The sequence below is a fragment of the Sprattus sprattus genome (assembly GCF_963457725.1).
Source record: "Sprattus sprattus genome assembly, chromosome: 2".
NCBI lineage: Eukaryota > Metazoa > Chordata > Actinopteri > Clupeiformes > Clupeidae > Sprattus > Sprattus sprattus.
In genome coordinates this window covers 23368347-23389658 of record NC_137921.1, presented here as the reverse complement: position 1 = coordinate 23389658, position 21312 = coordinate 23368347, and the positions used below count along the sequence as shown (strand labels likewise).

General features: G+C 44.3%; 1 protein-coding gene across 1 annotated transcript in view; it reads right to left on the bottom strand.

Moving 5' to 3' along the window:
* The window catches only part of ptprk (protein tyrosine phosphatase receptor type K), a gene marked incomplete at its 5' end in the record, with an annotated part of 126088 nt that overhangs the window by 36741 nt on the left and 68035 nt on the right, over window positions 1-21312 (bottom strand). Inside the window, 2 exons of the mRNA XM_080857446.1 lie at window positions 868-977; window positions 3539-3841. Coding sequence (XP_080713572.1) covers window positions 868-977; window positions 3539-3841 — 413 coding nt within the window. The remainder of the gene's footprint in view (window positions 1-867; window positions 978-3538; window positions 3842-21312) is intronic.

Below are 21312 nucleotides of genomic sequence, written 5' to 3'. Positions count from 1 at the left end.
TAAAACACGTCGTCTGTTCCCAATTAGCACTGAGTCAGCTATTGGAAATCACCACTTCCAGTATGAACATGAATATTCTGAGCAAGTATCAACAATAACATGACTCCAATGCTAGAACTGAAAGGATTAATTGCGTTAATGTAGTGTAAAGTGACATCTGTCTAGGGGTATTACTGGATGAAATAACACACTAATTTGGATGTAAATCCAAATTAATGCTTTGTTTTATTAGTGGGTTTTAGTGCAATTAACATCCATGAAATTGAATATATTGAAGCTGTGAGAAAGAGAGGCCTTCAGAGGGCCTTTCTCCTCCACCAAATAGAGAGTAGGGAGTGTCAGCTTACATCCCTCCTTTCTATGGGCTTGGGCAAAGTGCCCATATTCGCAGATGGACAGTATGGAAAGAACAGTTTCTCCATGGTGAAAGTTCTGGATATTTTATGACCATTGCGCCCTCTCTTAATGCTCTTAAGTCAAATAAAAGACTGCATTTCTCAATCAATAAGCTGGCTCGGTGTTTAACCTTGAACATATATCAAGAACCTGAATACTGTGTTTAACCCGCAATTCCTGTGCTCTGCCATCATAAGCACTTCACTGCCTGAGCCCAGTGCATCATCTTCTGCTCTCTTTGCTGCTGATCTTTGGACATCATGTCTGTTTACCTCAGAAAACTTGTCTGAAACACGCTTCAGGCACACAAACCACATGTGGAGAGCAACAACAGTCCAGAGAGTCCGTCCTCCCTCCTCTCCGCGTCCAAAGTTCTTGTGGCAGGCCTCCCTAAACGACATCTTTCACCCCCCTCTGTCTAGCCCTATCCACCCCACCTCTCTCTGACCGCTTTCCTTCCAGCTTCATTACCTCATACTGAGTGATGATCCCGTTGGGTTCCAGCGGCTCCTTCCAGTACAGGAAGATGCGATCTTCGAACGGTGTGGCTTTCATGGATAGACTGGGCACCGGGCCAGGCACTGCATTAGGTGAGGAGGGAAAAGAGAGAGAGAGATAGAGAGAAAGAGGGAGAGGGGGAGAGAGAGAGAGAAGTTGTCACGCAATCGCAAGGGTAGCATGATTAATACGCCATCTCTCATGAAAACCACTTGCGAGTCACCCATGGCTATTACACGCTTGCCGATTGCTTTTATTTACAGTAAATGCATTACTATGCCCAAAACTGGGCAGCAAAGAAGGCATCATTAAGATTGCAGGAGGCTCCGATCTTTGTGTGTGTTATTGAAGTGAACAGTATTATTCACATTATTTCTCTATTCTTATTTCTTTGGTGTTTGAGCTGATCGGTCTGTCTACATTGTCTCCCTGATTTGGGATTTGTTTTATCACCCTGAAATGCAATTCAGAAAATAAATAAACAAACAAACAAATGAAAAAAGTCTGCTAGCTGTTTATCTCTTGGGGGAAAAAAAAAACCTTTCATGTGACTGATGTGATTTTTATTTTTGTAAATATGCTAATGCATATCGTCAGTCTTGTTATTCAATCAAATGCTGACACTGATACTGACAATTACGCAGCTTGGCGAGAACTGACTCTGCGTTGTCTTCTGAGCCAGCGGAGCGCTACAAGCTCTTTGAAGCACTCACTTTGACGTCAAAGAAAGGAAAAAAGAAAATATTTTTTTTGTTTTAAATGGAAGGGAAGGTTTGAGTATTTTTGGGGGAAGGGGCATGGGGATTTTAAGACCTCCTATAAATGCGCCAAGAGATGTCCAGTCCAGTCTCTCGTTCACAGAAGACAGGGCATGCTTTGCATGACCGGGGTCATGTGATGGTGGGCATGTCACTCGAGTCAGTGGATGGGAGCCCAAGGGGGCTTGCTCCGAAATAGTCGGCTGTCTCTCAAAATACGGAGTGCATGTGTGGTTTTGCGTGTGTGTGTGTGTGTGTGTATATGAGAGAAAGAGAGATAGTCAGTTGGGTTTAGTCTCCCCTTTCACTGTGTGTGTCAGATTGAAACTGAGGAAGAGAGAGGCGTCTGTGTGTCTATGCGTGTGTGTGTGTGTGTGTGTGTGTGTGTGTGTGTGTGTGTGTGTGTGTGTGTGTGTGAGAGAAAGGGAGAGTATGCAAACACGTGGGCTTGAGTCAGTCCGGCACAGCCTACCTGTCTGCTGAGTATGTTTGATTGAAACAGAGGAAGACATTTTGCGTGCATGGTTGTTTGCACGTGTATGTATACAGGTGAAAGAAACATAAGTATGTGTCTCTGAAAAAGAACAAGAAAGAAAAAGCCTGTGTGTGTGTACACACACACATTTGTATGTGTGTACACACACACATTTGTATGTGTGTGAGTAGTGCGCCATCTCAGTGCTCACTGAGGGCACTCTGTTTACAGAGGCTGTGCCGGCTTCACACCCTTCAGACAAGGCCCTATTCATCAAATATGTGCCACTGAGACATCTCTCTCTTCCAAGTGAAGCGAGGGAACACCACACACACACACACACACACACACACACACACACACACACACACACACACACACACACACACACACACACACACACACACACACACACACACACACACACACACACACACACACACACACACACACACACACACACACACACACACACACACACACACACAACAAAATTACTTAAATAAATAAATTCATTCAACAGGTAACAATTAATCAGAGGAAACACTAATTTTGCTCGAGCTGATGTTAGTTGTGCTTTGACTGTGAGCTGTGTGGTGTTGTTTCTTAATCGAGGAAACAGCCTCGATTATGCCTGACACAACTAAACTAAACTCACTTACAGGAATAGCTCAGGGTTGAGAAAACTGTTAGTGTGTGTGTGTGTGTGTGTGTGTGTGTGTGTGTGTGTGTGTGTGTGTCTTATGAATTCTGGCCAAAGCCTCACACCTGCCTCAGCCATTTGTTGGTGGGTACCTTACAGGTAGGGCTGGGGTACACACATAGAAATCTAAACAGGGCTAGGCTGCTTCAAAGGAAGGCATAAGGCATGTAGGCAGGCCCATCATCTGCATGAGGTAGAGAGAGAGTGCAAGAGGGAGAGAGAGAGAGCATGAGAGAGAGAGAGAGAGAGATTATGAGAGAGAGAGAGAGAAAGAGAGAGAGAGAGAGAGAGAGAGAGAGAGAGAGAGAGAGAGAGAGAGAGAGAGAGAGAGAGAGAGAGTGCGGTCCTCCAGCGTTTAATGGCATGTTAAGAGTTCCGCCACGGTTGCCCCGTTATCACAGCAGCCACGCGCACCGCTCTCCAGCTAGTGACCAATAAAGAGGGAGCCAGCCAAGAGGCGACGTGACCTGCTTAGAAAGGGTTTATTTACCGCATCTCACCTGGGAGGTGTGTCTTGTGTGTCTTGTTATAATCTTTAACATAAATTCAATATGCCTGTGTGCTATGAACACTGAATCTTGTCTATGTATTCTTTTTTTTTTGTGTGGTCTGAGTCTTCCAACAGCTATAGAATATCTGCTGTCTGTATACATGTTTGTGAATTTATGATTGTTTGTGTAAGTGCATGTGTGTGTGTCTAGTCCATACCATCCTCCTCAGTCTGAATAATGGTCTCGTCGCTCTCCTTGCGTCCCTCTGGGTTGGTGAGGATCATCTTCAGGCTGACGTTGGTGTTAGGGGGCAGGTTGCCCACCACGTGCCGCGGTGCCTTGGGGTCCATGTCCAGGCAGTCAGCCTTGGTCTGGTTGTTGGCGTTGTAGTAGTGGTAGCAGATGGTAACGTTGAAGGTGTGGCAACGGGTGATGTTGTAGCCCAGCGACTCCCAGTCCACCGCAATGAACCTGGCCTGGATCTCCGCTATCTTCAGGCGCTTCGGCGTTCGCATTGGCTCTGCATGAGGGGGAAAACAGTTGCATTGTGGGTTAAAGCTTTGCCTCAAGCTAATGCCATAAGTGGTGGATAATGCAACCTAGGGATAGCTTTGTGATTTCCTACATTATACAAACAACAAGAAAGCCATTTGGCTGTGGAAAAAATGTCACTATGGGGAACTCATCTTTCTGCAGTAAAAAGGGTGAAAGGAGGGAAACGGGAAACAACCCATTAAACAGATATTGGCTATTCATAGGAATGAATAACAGGCCTGCGCGAACACATATTAACATTTATTAACCCATCTGTTCCATCTGGCCACACCGACTGTCGTAGACAGAGAGCGATCACCTGACAGTCCTCTAGCAGCACCACGAAAACACAGCTTTCTCGTTTTTATTTTCCCTTCACGCAACCCCTCCCCCCAAACTCCCCCAGGGACTCAAAGAAATCTGCAGTCAAATAATGAGGCTATTAACAAGATTCAATGTCAGTGGCAGTTGAAGGGTTTGGGGGTGGGGGGGGTGTTTGTGTCTGTGAGGGTTGGGGGTGCAGTAAATGCAATGTTTGGGGAGGCTGAGGGGAATCAGTTGCCAGGCTGACCAGGAGGACACTGGCTGAGGCATTTTAAGAGCCTCTAAATTAGCCAATACATCACCCAGGGAGAAAGTCAATATAATCCGACCTGCAATCCATCAAGCCGCCATGCCACAGCGGGTACTAATTACTCTAAATGTGCAATTTACCTGCCTGATTGGAGCAATGATGCAAATACTAGCTTTTGTCTTCTCGTGCGGATTCCAACGGTGGGGAGTGAAGTTAAGAAAGCAATGGTAATGTTGGACTACGGGGGATTGGATCGATTGATAGGTGTCATAGATCCTCCATATTGCCACTTTATGCGGACTTGTTCCAATTAGTATCTTGTCTATGTGAGGTTTTGCTAATGCTAATGCACTATATAGCTATAGTACATTACAGATGGCAGACACTGCAGTCAAAGCATGAAGCATGTCGTTTTAAATTCTCTTTAGGACTTACAAAAGGTTTTAATTCTGAAAAGGGATGAGCAGATGACTATCAATTATGAGCAGATGACTATCAATTATGCAGAAACTGCCATCAACGTGTGCATCGTTGCCTTGCCTTGATAGTAGATCTGTAACATTGATAGGATTCTACTGCTGGATTAGCAATCTTTTGCTGACTTTAAACTGAATACCTGCTGAGGACCTACCTTCCTCACATAACACTTAAACATTAAAATGCCATCCATATTGGCACTGGAGGGTAATGGGGTTAAAATATTGAAGAGAAATACAGCCAAATACTTATTTTTTCTCTGGCAGGAAAAATGGAGTAAGACTCAAGAGTGTCAGGGTCTCACATAAGCTAAAATATTTGCCCTTTAAAGCGTGGGGGGGATTTCTTTTTGGGGCGTATTCCGAGGGGGCCCGTCTTTAAACCAAAGTGAAATTGGAATGTCACCAAAGCATGTGCTAAAAGCCCATTCCATTTGTACTCCGCTGACGGATATGCAGCCGACAGCCGGGGGTTCCTGCCCCGACACACTGGGGTCTCCTGCACAAGTCAATGCAGAGGCCTTTCAGTACCGGTGGATACTTGTGCCCCAATGCACTGCTCTCATTATAAGAGAAAATGGGCTAATGCCTCCGCTGGACTTCACTGGGCTCAAGGAATGTGGAGGCAAGGCTCCCAGCGAAAAAAAAAAAAAAACTAGAGCTCGGACAAACTCATAAAATGAATGGATGAGCAAATAAATACATTTCAAAAATGTAAAAGAAAATATTCAATCTCTTGTGCTGTTGATGACTTTACCCTTAAGACCACTGAGGTCCTAAAAGGGAAGGCAAAATAATAGGAATATTTTTGGCTCTTTTATTTGGTGGAAAAAAAGGAAACCAAACAGTCAAAGATCAAAACGTGAACTCTTGGTTCTATATTGCAGATGGATTTAAAAAAAAAAAAAAGAAGGTACCCCCGGTGAGTGCAATCACCTGCAGTTTGATGAGGAGTTGAGGAGTGCTTTTCCTCTGTAGTCTAATTAAAATGAAAGCCCGAGCATGAAGACGGGTGACTTGTTAACATAGGCCTCAGAGTGACTGCCAGCTTTAGGCTTATTAAAAAATAAAGTTCTCTGTGTCTCCCTCTTTCTCTTTCTCTGTATGTCTCTCTCTCTGTCGCTGACTTTTAGAAATGAGGTAATGGCGGATTAACCTTCTGAATGTGCCTGTCATCCATTTATCATATCTGCCCCTATTTATTAGCATGTAGCGGCGTGAGGAAACATACAGACAGGTTTCTCCCGGAAACGGGGAGTTGTCACTCCGCATTGGAGCCGCCTCAAAGTGAAGTGCGTAATTGCACAGCGAGTGCCAGAAATAACGCAGGGGTAAATTAAATCTCTCTTTCCTTTTCATGGAAGGGTGTGTGTGTGTGTGTGTGTGTGTGTGAGAGAGTATGGAGTGTGTTTGAAAAGGGGGAAACGGAGGGAGACGAGGGTCGGGGGGTGGGGGGGAGATGGACAATCACTCTCTGCCCTCAGGGCTTTTTCATTTGGAGCCCTGTCCACAGTTGACCCCATGCCAGATGAAAAAAAACTTGCGTTGGCCTTATTTAAAAGCAAAGCCTTCCTCCTGGAAGTGGGCTCCACGGTGGCATTGCTCTCCGAGACATCGCAGGTTATCAGCTATGGTGAAAAGGAGGCTGCGCCCCCAACCTGTTGACCCTACGCCTCTTACCGCCACCACACACACCTCCCCCAGCTTACCTCCCGACGGAACAAGTGGGTAATAAATTCTCCAAGAAGAAATCCCACCCCCCCCCCCTCCCCCAACACAGTGCAATTCACACTTGTCCACGGATAATTTCATACAAATGGTCAGGGAGAAAAAAAGGGGAAGGGGGAAATGTGATAAGAGCAAAATACATGCGTGGTCCATAGATGTGTTTTTTACCTATGACAAGTCATTATCTGGTTGTCAGTCAGGGAAAGGATGAAGACAGTGGGCCACCCCCCCCAAAAAAAAATAAAACATATTAAATCTTGACAGGTCTCAGGGAGTGCACAGCGGAAATTAAAAGAATGACTCTAGTGTGTGTGCGCGTGTGTGTGTGATTTGCCAAGTGGTCAGGGCAATATTGGCTCACAGCTCAATTGTCAGCCACACAAGGACGAAGAGAGAGGAAGCGCTGGTACTGTCCGACATATGGACAAATAGTAAAGGAACCGAATCATTCAAACAGTATTTTTTTATCCCAAGTGATCCCTGCTACACATTCGGCCTCTGAAATCCAGTTTGTCTCTGAGCAGATATCAGGTGAATGAGGGCGCAAATGTATTGTGTCTGGTTTCAAAATCGAAGACCGCTGGTCACAGAAGACAGGGAGTTGCCACATCAGAGACAAAGTGCCATTCAGTGGTGAGTAAACCCAGGACCAATGGCTAAGTGAGGGCTTGCGAGTGATCAATTCAGGTTGGGGTGGAAGATTTACCCCCCCCCCCCAACAAACACACTCTCTCTCTCACACACACACACACACTCAGTGTGGACACATGTGTCCAATTTCCGATTTCAGTCCGATTTAAATTGGAGATTGGACACATGTGTCTCCCCAAATCTAGATTCATTGTGTCCGACTTGAGTCCGACTGGACTCCGATGTAAACCCCTGGATACACGATTCGATTCCGCTGGGAATTGGACTGGGCGCGCATGTGTCTCTCGAATCTAGATTCAAATTGGACAACAACAACTTTTGCACGTGCTTGAGATCGTGCCCACAGACATATATACATGCATCATATATGTCTATGATATGATAATCGCTGCTAGACGCTCAGTTCTTGTGCTCCCTCTCATTCACGTTGAAATACTGAAACCGAAACTGAAACTTTGAAACTGGAACGCAACTGTTTGGGACAGAACGGCTAATTCAGTGAACAAATATTTTCATATTACTTTTCCACCAGTTGTTAGTCATGTAATCCATTCATATCGATGTGAATCAATCAATACTAATACAACTTTAACTGTGGTGTGTTTTTGTTTCATTTCACAACGTATTTACTGTATAATCAACGGTAGCAGATGTAAACATTCCGCATTTGATTTGAACTGACGCGGCCAAGATCTAGATTTGTCACTGCCATGTGCTTTGAGATAGAGCAGTTAACCCCCCATGGAGATCCCATGGAGAGAATCGGATGGGATCGGAGTGCTGCCATCATGTGCCCGCACTGACAGACACACACACACACACACCTTTCATCCCAACCACGCCTCATACAATCCCTGCACCAGCCTTCCCTCACCCCTCCTAAAAACAGAATGAATTAAAGGGACCAAGTTAGAATAAGATGGATCTCTGACATGCCCCATCAATTTATGTGTCAAACAGGCGATAGCATGTTGGAGCAGAAAATAAATTGCCCCTGACGTCCCATGGCCCATCAGCTTTCTGGCACAGCACTACACACATCTCAACACACATACACACACAATCCCACAAACACACACAGCTATTTGCTCAGTTGACAATTACGTGTTTCACCCCCCCCCCCCCCCCCCCATGCACCCAATGTTTATTCTATCGCCCTGGCGAATGATTAACAACGTGTGTACCCTTCAGAATTGATCAATACTTTCGAAGCCTCTGCATTAACTTTACAGATTAGGCATCCTCCACGATGATAAATTTCATTGATTCCCCCGGATGCTCAAATCTGGCGCACACTTTTTCCCCACCGACGAGCTTAAATTAAAACGCAGGTATATCGCCCTCGGGGGGCACAAGCTCGGGGAGCCCGAATGTTTATAGCCGGTTTGTCCAACCTTAAGCCTGTTACTGCCAATGAATATAGATGCAGGAAAACAAGAGTGTGAGGAGTAAATGTTTGTCACCTTGCTGAAGAGGCTGGAGGGATGTGGGGGTGAGGAGAGTGCTGCCCTTTGGGCCCCAAATACAAATGGGCCGTCACACACAGGCACGCTGAAAGACAAACAGACCTCCCCCTTCAACCTCCAACACTCTGTAGTTCCCCTTATCCTGCCCTTATCTACAGTTCACCGAAGGGTAACGAGGAGGAGGGGGGAGTCTGGTGGGGGCCATGCTAGTAGGGGCTGGGGGTAAGGGAGGCATTCTGATGCCTCTCCTTTCAGGATTCCTTCCAGCACTGAGAATCCTTTGGCATCCCTGGATCCTTAATTACTGTGACAAATCAGCGATTGATGTCGAAAACAAAACCTATTGTTTCACACAGCCGTCTCATTGTGGCGAAGCAACAATACCCACTTTATCTCTCTGCTCTGCAACCTCCATCAGACAGAAAGAGAGCAAGAGAGAGAGCGAAAACAACATTTACATTCATAGAAAAGGTAAACCGAGAACAATTTGGATTGCTCCAAACTTACAGAGTGCAAATCAATAACAATCAAATGAACAATGATTTCTTAATGGCGTGGACGCTCTAACGAATTTGATTTGTGTTTGATTTCGCTTTCAGCAATCACACTCAATTACATTTATCAAAGAGGGAATACAACTGGGATACAACTGACCAAAATACTAAAAGACAAATCTACAATATAATAAGAATCTTTATTTATAAAGCCAAATCCATGTTACGAAGCGTTCTACAGAGACCGCAAAATAAAATAGCCATAAAAACGTCAGGTTTTGTAAAAAGCAGAAAACAATAAGTTATATAAGAACCCATACAGTGCCATGCCACCTTTGTTTCCAAAAGAGCGGTGCATTTGAAAATACTTTGCGTAAAATGTCACAACTTCAATTGCTTGCATATCTTATTTCAAGCCATGGGTGGCATTGATTAGGGTTAATTAATTAGACGCAGCTTGAAAATGCATTACTGCACTGACATTAATGCACTTAGCCTGGAAACTGTGTTGGAAAGAGACGGGAGGACCAGGCTACATTTAGTGATTAGCGAGAGGTTGGAGAGGTCTCAGATTTAATTGCACAACCAGACACTGAGTGGATAAGGATTTAATGATGCCACAGACAAAAGAAGTTGCTTTGTTTGAAGACGTGTTCTAACAAACTCTCTGACAAGTATTTATGGCCCGACTTTCAGACTCATTTGAGATTAAAACAAAAAAAGTTTGAGATAAAACCAAGAAGTGGAAAACGATTACGCTGTGGTGCAAGAAAAGTCCGCCCAACTGCAGCAACCAAGGACCGAAATGACAACAGATCACTGGCAGGCTGCTGACTTCTGTTTTGAAAGCCATCTCCTGAGCTCGACGCGTGCAAATGCTGAAGCACGGTTATGTTTGTGCTCCACAACCTCATGCAAATGGTGTTGTTCTTCCATCAATAAACTGCGAAAGGGGGCTTAGTGTATGTTCTCTCGAAGGACCAACCAAAACAGGTGCAGCCGCCGCTGTGGCATAAAACAAAGGCCCAGGGAAGGGGAAAGAAAAAAAGAAAACAAATTTTCCATGTGTGCGTCGAACTGCTCGGATTAGATCTTTAATTGCAACAGGAGTCTGCTGTTTGCACAGAGATTGCTTCCTCCCTCGGCTAGCAAACTTCTTAATGTCAGTCAGAAGAGCGGGTCTTCCACCAAGCACCACTACCACCACCACTTTTGCTGCCCCTATCTCTTCAGCTCCAACAGCTTTCCTATATAAAAATCAGTTAACACTTCCAACCCAGAGGGCTTTTTTTGACTCTGTTAGGTAGTCTGCCATGCCTGATATTTTTGTATATTTCACCTAACTAAAAACCATTAGGCAAAAGTGGAATTTATGATTATATTCTAGAACAACTCAGCAATAATAAAATGAGAGTAAAATAAATGAAGTAAAAAAAGTTTTGTATTAAAATTAAATCTAAAGACACTCAAATTAACTCTAGCTTTAGAGGTGCTCAGACTTTTTACAAAAAATACATTCTAAATATTTTGGAAGTTTTCTTTTTTACTCTGAACCTTGTAAACATATGTGTTTGCTCCACATAGGTGAGTTTAGTATTCAGAAAGTGTGTGTGATTTCTACACTAATTATAAGAATTTTACAAGGTGACACTTTTTTCCACCTAGACCACTATGCATATTGATGAAAGAGGTGTAAACTGCCCTGTGAGTGCCCCTCCCCAGTATGGCTCACCTGTCAATGGCCCTGGACTGTCATTGTGGCTATCTCTCCCCCACAACCATCAGCTTTGAAAGTACATACAAGAAATTGCAAACAAGCTTGGTGCATAAGAAGGTGAATTTAATAAGGTGCATAAAAGTAAAGGCATGGTAGGTACATAAAATAAGGTGCATAAAAGTAGGTACATAAAGGTAGGCATCATTCACCATGTCCTCGCTTGGGTCACTCATGTGCACATTCCATGATATGGTTTGGTACCTGTCTCTTACCATCACATCTGCCACAAAAGGGATGGACAAGATGGTGTTTCTCCTCCAGTAGTCAGAAATGTGATCCAGCTTGATCATGCACATGTAGAAACCAGTCCAATGTATCTGTAGAATTCAGCAACTCCAACATCCACCCATTTGTACTTTACACCTCTGGCAATGCTCCTAGCAGCTTGCTTGTTGGTGTTCTGGCAGAGGGTTTCCACAGCATCCTCTGAAAAGAACAACTTGAAGAGGTCTAGAGGAGTGTGGTTGTCTGCTGCATTCAGCTGCACACCAGGCTCCCTTGCAGGAAAAAACCTCAGTGCTGATGGAGTTGCATCATTGTCACCCTCTGACTTCCATGACGACAGATCTGGGTTAGGCTGACAGCGTGCTCTCTTCCTTGGCGGTGTAGGTGCAATGTTCTCCAAGTTTCTGTAATAAAGTAAAATAAAATTAACTGTTGCTCTTTCATTTTATGTTCGGGCATTGTAACACATATCACTTTAGCGCTCTAACGACTACAGTTTCGATCACAAACACCTCCTAGTTTTGATTCACACCTACCATACGCGTCATAATAACACTAATGACTACCCACAGTAGTAAGACACGTTTTTAGCGATTGCAATTTACATCATCTGCTGCAATATAGTCACCATGTAGTTCTATGTTTTACTAATCTCGGAACAGACAACAATCGTTTATATGTGTAGCCTGTTATCATTTACCCAACTCTGTTAATTAAATATGTTTTCTACTACAATAGTCTTAGCGACATAAAGTGATTTGAATCGCTCTGCAAATAGTAGCATACTAAACATTCCATTCAACTCATAGCATACCGACGTGCATTTTACTCGCTATTACAGTAAGACACGTTTGCATTTTTACATCAATGGCTGCAATATAGTCACCAAGTATGTTTTACTTATATCAGCACAGACAACCAACTCGAAACGTCAACAACAATCGTTGATATAGCCTAACATCATTAACGCAACTCTGAGAATTATATTCTACCATACAATAGTCTTAGAAGCATGAAGTAATTTATTCACTATGCAAACAGTAGCATACTAAAATATGTCGTTCAACTCAGAGGAGCATTTTACTCCCTATAAGTTAATCAACAGCATTCATTACAAGAGCTAGGTGAACAAATAAACAAATAAAACTTACTCAACAGGGATATCCTCGACGGGGTAAAGACGAAGCTCAAAGTGCATGTGTTCATCTTCCATATCGTCATCGCTCTCATCCGAGGATGTGGTTTCCTCCTCGCCGACTAGGTCTTCTTGAATTTGGCGCAAGGCTTCGGCAGCAGAGAAGGAGTTCGCCATCATGTATCTCTTCAGTCCAAATGTAAACATCTTTACATGCTGCCTTGTTTATACGGGAAAATGGGGCGTTTTCTCACGTTTTACTGCAACGTCATTACCCAATAGCGATCCGAGATTTACCATGAGCTTATCATATGAATAGCCCTAATCTGCTAATGGGTGGGCAATCACCGGTTGCTTATACACTCTGAGAGAGAAATATGCAAGGCTTTACCTGTATTCTCCTTACAAAGTGCTCATTCATTTGTTTGTTTCGAACTGGATATATTTGAAAACTAGAAGATTCAAGCTTTCTCAGGGTGTTAGTTTTATGTTTGGAGGACAAAAACTCGCGGAGATTTTACATTCTATTAATAGAAATACCACCAAACGCCCCACGGGCGCACATCGTTTTGGAAGGGTTAAACCCTTTGGAGCAGAACGGCCACTTTATCTCTGTGGCTGGCAATAATGTGGCAGGGGGAAAGAGACTGCAAAAAGCACCCACAATTGTGCCTCCGCACTCTATGGGAAGACATTCCTTCATCTTGAGCAATGGCTAGAAAAGGGGGGGAAATAAAGCGAAAAATAACTAATCAAGTCTAAGAGGAATGTACATGGGAATTTTTCGAATAAAGTCGACAAAGCACTCATGTGCCAAGTGTAGCACTCATTAGGTCAGCGTAGCTTTGGCTGTTCTGAGCACGACCAAAGGCCGAATCCGTAGAACAATGGGTGTACTTTTTACGTGCACAACTTTCTGTCCCTGATAGTCTATAGGCTACCAAGGAAAATATGTTTGTACACTGATATAGCCTATTTCTGGACTGCAGCTGACCTAATTAAGACACAGTTAAGGCAAGACTATTTGTTTGGTGGGAAATTAAATCAATGACCAACTAATTCAAAGTCAGTGAATTACATGAAATAAACATTATCACTTTATTAGGTCCATCTGTGCGTGTGTGGTTTCTTTATTTTTCTGAAACCATAATAAACAAAAGCCTATTCTACGGCACACACAGGCCATAGCCATAATCATCCTCCGCAAAACGCAAATGGCAACTGAACTGTGGACATAGGATAAAAGTAAAGGCACAACTAATTTAATTTTCATTTACATATTAATGGTAGAATTCCATTGTATTAACAAACTGCATTTAAATGACAATAAAATCTTCAGTTAATCACATTAATGTAGACATACCATGCTATAGGCCTATAACTCTGAGAAAACATTAACCCATCAAATTCACCTTGCGTCCTTTCATTCCCGCAAACTTGTAGACCATCTTATCCAATTCGATGTTTGCTTGGTGTAAGGGGGGCCCTTCGCCCATGGTTGCACGCAAGAGAGTTTGTAACAGTTTAAAACGAACAAAGGAACATTCTGCCTGTGCACTACTCACAGGAATTGTGAGATATATTGTGCAAAGGGTAAGGTAGCTACATCCATGTACTTGGCTCTAACCTGGCCTGTGGAGAGCTCACCCATCTGCAGACTTCTGCACATGTCGTGAAAGGAGAACATTGTGGAACTTGAGCTTTCATTGTTTGTTTACAGGTCCAAAAGCAGAGTCATGTGTTTTTCTCCCTCTGCAGGCAGCCACGAGTTTGTTGTGTGTTTTAGAAGGTTAAGATCGTTGATTAAATACTCCAGAAACTGTGGTTAACACGTTTGTTTAGCACACCTTTCAAAGAAGTGATCATACTAGCTAAGACTACTGACTCCAGTCCAGAATTTATTTTTGCTAGCTTTAGAACTTGGATCCATTGACACCCATTGAAACTCCACAAGTGGTTCGAAGGGTCTTCTTCACTAATGGCATGGGCTGTTCTACTGTCTGTGGGAGAGATATGGGAAGTTATAAAGATGCTGAGGGGATAAGATCACTTTGCAATAAAATGTAAGAGTACAGGCTAATGAAAGCCTGGAAATTTGGAGGGCAATTCTGCTGATAAAACCCAAGCAGCAATTACTGGAGGGTCGCACATGTTATTATCCAAGATGAATAGGGAAGGCTGTCAGTGACTTAGCAGCCAAGAAGGGTAAAGATAAGGACAGAGACAGCAGGAGGGGTTGTTAGTGCATCCAGACTCAAGCGATCAGGGACACTGCATTTTTGTTTTCATCTTTTAGAGTGAAGTGCTGGATGACCATCTTACATTGCTCTTGTTGTGTCGAAAATCTTCAAATCCTTTGTTTAATTAATGTGATAAATTAGATGAATCCACTTCAGAATTAAGATCCAAATGCATCATCCCTATCCCTGTTTTGACTCCTGACAATACTAGGCTTATCTAACAAAATAAACTCTCAAAGACAGTAGAATTTCTCTAGTAAATTAATGTAAGTGCTTAACTAGGCAGAGTTTACAGATGGTGCTTTTCTTAATTGACCTGTATTAGAAACTACATTCTCATGCACTAGTAGTCAGGCTTCTGTTAACCATCTTTATCTTTTTCCCTTTCTCTCTGTAGCCACTGACTCTGGATGTTCACTCTCACAGCAGGCCCAGTAGTGAGGGTGATGGGTGCCATGTGTGGGAATGGATGGGGCCAGTGCTTGACTGGGCTGGGAGGACAGCTGGCCTTTGAAAGAAAAAGAAAACGAAAAATCAAAGGCATTAATAACGCCGCTGTTTGCCTCATTTGCTTCCCCATTAAGCCAGGACCCTGGAATCCTCTCACCGCACTTGCCTAAGGGCGACCTCCATCGACTTATGGCGCACTTTGTGAAAGCCCCCCCCCCCCCCCCCAACACACAAACACACTTTAAACCCATAATTCAATTTCCTATCGAACCACAAAACGACGGGAAGACAGAGAGGAAGGAAGGCCGTAGCTGTAAAATCCAATATCATTTATTTTTAATTGCGTTTTTTGGGCTTTGAGCGCAGGCTCCCCACAGACTTGGAGCACAGAGAGCACCACACTGGCCACCAGGGCTTTCTAATGGGCTCTGCCCCATAAACCTCTGAAGGCTACCACATTACATTTAGCTAATGGTGCGTACATTACTTAACAGGGAGAGATATACAGACCTCCCCACACATTCAAATTCACAGAGACCCTGTGTGTGTGTATGTTTGTTTGGGGGGGGGGGGGGGGGGGTCTAAAGGGGTAGATGCCCCCCTAATAAGAAGACTTAAAAGGAGCGATAAGCTGACTGAAAAAGGGAAGTAACTGCAGTGATGTAGACGAATGACGTCCGCTCTTCATCTTGCTGTCAAATCTGCTGAGGAGTTCACAGATTGACGGAGCGGCCCGAGGAAGCTCATTCGTTGGCGCTCTGATCTCGATTGATAAGCTTTTAATAAGACATGTGGCGGCGGCGGCTCTGCTTAAAGAGGACTATCTTTAAATGAAGACAAGCCCAGGAGGATCTTTCATCACCTACTGGCGGGTCCCAGCCCCAGAGACTGTGTCATCGCAGACCCGCACCTCATAAATAATCAAGATCGGACACACACACACACACACACACACACACACACACACACACACACACACACACACACACACACACAGGTATCACTAGTGCCAACTCAGGAGTGGTGTCTCAACTTCTCTTGGATGTCGCTGAAGCTCTGGAGCTTGCTAACAACTGACGCGGTCTGGAACCTTGTCATGACGAGGTAAAAAAAACAAACACACACACACACACACACACACACACACACACACAGACACACACACACACACCAAATACAGCTGCCACGTGCACCTGGCTTAAGCTCCGTATCGGTAATACACCGCACGCCATCTGTTAATTACCTTGCTGAAATAATCCAATCACTCAAATCTCTATTTTCTCCCCTCACACATTTTGTAGAGTTGAGATCAGTTAACATAAATGCTTTAGAAAGTCAGATTAATCTGGATCTTGTTCCTTTTGTCTCTATGACACATGATATGACTCAATGCCAACTCAATGATGCTAACAAAATTTTCTTCCTTCCCTGCCATTCCCTTCCTCTGCTGTGAAACCAATATGGTGAAAACAAAACCACTCTAATATTGGTGATGGCCTTTACAACCCTTTGGGTTAACCTGAGCACCTCCCCAAGTGAAGTAGCCCATTTGAGAAGCGAGCGAACAAACAAATTGGAGAAACCGTAGGAAGCAAAGATGGACAAAAAGCCCAGTTTTCTTTTTTCCCTTCCTACTGGTTCTGGCTCTCTTTTTAAGTCATTGTTGTTGTTTTTTTCTTTTTTAAGTAGAGCCAACCTGCTCTGCTGGAGTCTCTTAGTGTGAAATACAGGATTATGTTAAGCCCACCATATCGTCATATGTTTCTCCCCCCCAAAAAGTCGGCACCCAAAGCTTCCTCTTTCTAACACAGCATTTTAGGTAGCCAAGCAAACAAACAAAAAACAACAGCGAATATGCAGCACGGCCTTTAATTCCCTGGATCCAGGCTGTTTATATTTTCTGTGGATGAGACTTTAAAAAGGCTATTGCATGCAGAATTTGGAATGGATGTGGACTTCCTACAACTTTCAGATTAAAAAGCTTATCAGCCACAAACTGAGCACACCAAAAGAGACTGAAAACGGCCCGGAAAATACACGGCGAAAGATTCAGATACAGAGATCCAACAGTCTCTCTTTCTGTGGTCCCTGAATATATTGTAATACATTGCAGCCTTAATATGTTAACAGCCACAAACAAACCTCACTGAGCGGGTGGTCTAAAGGAACACATCACTGTCAAAGCTCCATACCACAGTCCAGCATTTATATCACTACTCAACCCAACCATACCATCATCTCAGCACCGGTAATGACCAGCTCCATAGCCTCAGTTCCAGCCACCGCCGCTACTGCCCTGCAGACAGGCTCCATTCCCATTAATCATGAGAGGGAGAGAGGGGGCCGTCAGGAGGCTCCAGTCCCACATGCAGATGTAGCAGGCCGGTCAGCCGCTGTCAGGCTGAAGCTCGTCTCATCTGCAGGGCCCCCCACCCCAGCTGGCCAGAACCTCCTCTGCTGCCATAAAGCTGTCCACAGATAATGTCATTGATGAAAATACAGTGTGCCTACCACACACACACACACACACACACACACACACACACACACACACACACACACACACACACACACAATGTGCATGCAGACACAGAGATAAGCACACACATACACACTCAAACACTCAGTCACAGAGATGTATATTGCCGTTCCCTCACCCACACACACCCACACACACACCCACACCCACACCCACCTAATGAGGTCTGCTGAGGTGGACAAGCTGCCAGCTGCTTCCTACCCTTAGCTTCACACTGTGCTTGAGACAAAGGGCCAAGCTGAATTAGTGCAGTCCAGAGGCAACAAGTTAGCCTGCACTCAGAAACCATAACACAATCGGGAAACCACATGCTGGCCAAAAGCAGGATGAGTGACTGGCCGTAATATGGAGTTTATAGCCAATTCTTCCGTGTGTTCTCAAAAATTTAATTTGTGGCCAACACACTCACAACCTTACCCTGATCTCCAGCCTGTCGCAACTTAAATTAAATGAATGGTAGCATGCTGGCTAGCTAGCAGTCCACTTTAAGGATGGTAAGAACCAGCAGAGAGCTCAGTTCACAAACACTACCACCTTCAAATATCCCTCTTAAGCATACTTGAGCAGAACAAATTACTAATTTTGTGGTCAAAAGTATGAAAGTAATAAATGAAATGGTTGTTTTTGTCTGCGTTCAGTCTCAAGTGAGTTTGGGTTTCAGGATGCGGAGTCAAAGCTCATGGTCTATCTCCAAACCTGATAACATGTCACCCCTTATCCACCCCAGTGTCTCAGTGTTATGAAAATGACACCGTCCCGACACAGGGAAAGTGAGTGAAGAGAGAAAGGAGAGGAACGAGTGACAAAAGATAATAAATGAAAGAGAGCGTCTCCCCAAGGGACGACTAGAGGGGGGTGAAACTAATTCTCACTATTCCCAATGGGAAAATGAAACACGGCGCACATCACTCTAGTTTCATATCAATTACCCACACACTTACCACAGCAGTAGAAAATTGTATTTGGGCCATCATTTCCTCACCACCCACCTTCCCAACCCCCCAAAAACGATCCATGTCGCACAATTTTCAATTAACCAAGTCACCGATAGATACTCTATTCCTCTCTTCAAATAATTGTGTTATTTGCATGGCACACCTTTCTCACACAACTGTTGGAGATCCAATTTGGCCCATAGTCAATGATGTTTCGAGTGAAACCATTTCACTGTCGCCTGGTACATTACCCAGGCAGGAAATCACAGTCGAGAATGAGACTGCAGCACTGGAAGAAAGGGAAATTGCTGTTAAAAGATAATTGTGTCGCACAAAGCCTGCGCTGTTTAAAAGCTTCCATTTGAGTGTAGGTGTTGTACATTAACCTTCTGGAGTTGAGGAGCATGGATGTGAGATGTACTGTGTTTTAAAATAATAGGATGGTGAGTGTGTACGTCCGTGTGCAAGGCACTACTGGCTGAAAACGACCACCCTACCCACAGGTCCACTGACATTCAGTGCATATAAATCGGTGTCCCACTGTTATTATGTGAACCTTAAGACCCTAGATTAACCCCCAGAGATGTTCATGACTACAGGAACACGGGAGTATACATGAAATGAAAGCCCCACACACACACACACACACACACACACACACACACACACACATATATTCTTCATACACACATAGAAGTGCATGAACACACACACACACCACTGTGGAGACATGATGGAAATACATATATGTGTGGATGGTGGGAGGGGGGTGGGGGGGTAGCGGTGGAGCAGCAGGTAGTGTGTGCCCATTAGCCATGAAATATGAGCGACATTCTGACAGCGGCCTCCCCCATTTACACAGGATGCTCCCATAACTGGCTCGTACCTCCAGCACGGGCTCGGCCACAAATCAGCCACCGGCCTAAGCGAGCGGATAAATCCTCCCAGAAGACACCGGGCGCAGATTACTGTCGCCACAAAAGCCACACATTAGGAAGACCGCCACACTCAAAGTCATCTTTTATTTATGTCTGACGGCAGGCCAACGTATGCCCCACAGAAGGCACTCTGCATCATAAGGCACACAAGGGAAAACATGTACGTTGTTCTAGAGGACTAATCTGGCATTGTGGCATTGCCCTTTGAGCCGAGACGTCTTTCATTGGTGCAATTCAGTCATATTCAGTAACATCATTGGTATCTCTCCTTTTAAGACCCCTCCATCATGCCGATACACAATGGCAAGGACACGCTAGCGGTACAGAGACACAAGGACGTGGTAAAAGAAGGGGGGGGGGGGGGGGATGGTTGTGCGTTAAAGAAGTCTTCTTAAAGAAATGCAAAAGAGTCGAAAAAAGAGAGAAAAAGGGGCAGAGAGGAAAAGATGAGAGAGAGAGAGAGAGAGAGAGAGAGAGAGAGAGAGAGAGAGAGAGAGAGAGAGAGACAGAGAGACAGAGAGAGAGAGACAGAGACAGAGCGAAAGAATAGAGCAGAGGAAACGAGGTAGGAGAAGGTAAATAGGTTCAAGCGCCCCAGCTCAAAGTGCAGGCGTCCTCACCCCCTTGGCCGCTTTTTTGTAATTCAAATTGTGGCGTCTGCAAAGGGGCAGATAAGCCAGAGTAGGGAGTTGATGCGGACTGCGCAGGTGGATTATGTGTAATGAAGGCAGCGGAAATAAATATCATTAGGGTCCTGTGGATTCCATCACAGCCCACAACTACTAAACAATGAGCATGTTTGAACAACAGGCCCGACGCAGCGAGCAGGGACAAATTCAAGTTTTTCCTTACGGAAACTACAGTTACATTAAATAAACAAAACTATTTAAAAATGCTTGAGAATAACAACTTGGGGGCAGATTTTGTTTCAGAGACAGTTCAGTGTATTTACAGGTTGTCCTGTGTGCCTTGTTCAAGGTTGTGGAGGTGACAAACAAACTAATTTACGGAGGAAAATTGGAGATTTCAACGTGAAGGATGGAAAACTGCAGGATGACCAGCATATTTTTATTTATGTATTAAGTGCTTAGTGGGGTGCTCAAAAGCACAAGCTGATAATAAGACACTAAAACACTCCACAAACAAATTGCCCAAACAGGACGTGCAGTACAGTGAATGACATTTAGAAGACAATTGTTTTGCATTCCAGTCAACCACCACTATATTCATAGGTAGAGGCAGAACATCTGTGCAATCATTCTGTCTGATGTAACACATGGGATCACACACCTTTTTCTTTCCTTTTTGGCATTTAAGAGACGAATGAACAAAGAAGGGGGTTGAGAGGAAGGATGGGTGGTTGGCTGGCTGGCTACAGTCGATCTCCCAAATCTGCTTCACAAGTCATTTACATTTAAATAACATTTTCCTCACACATACAGTCCCGTGAATGTATAATGTTTGTCGGAGGGATCTGCCGCCTACCCGCCAAACAACTCATTGTTTATACAGCCGCGTACGACTGGGCTAACAGTAGAACAAACATTAATCATGACTGCCTTTATCGCTTCTCTAGGACCAGCTCTCCACTGAGGTTGCATTCAGCCCCCGAGTCGAAGAGGCAAAACTATGCTCTCCGTCTCCGAAAGCCCCACACCTCCTTGCCCTTCTAATGATCCACATGTGGTATGAGCTACTCTATTATGGAAGAGGCGGGTCTGTTCCATCAGCCTAGAGCGTGTTTGTGGAAATAGTACAGCCCTCAGCGCAGGGGTGGTCATTGCCCATGTCTGCTGGCAAGACGGTCCACTCCAAAATAATGGAGTTAT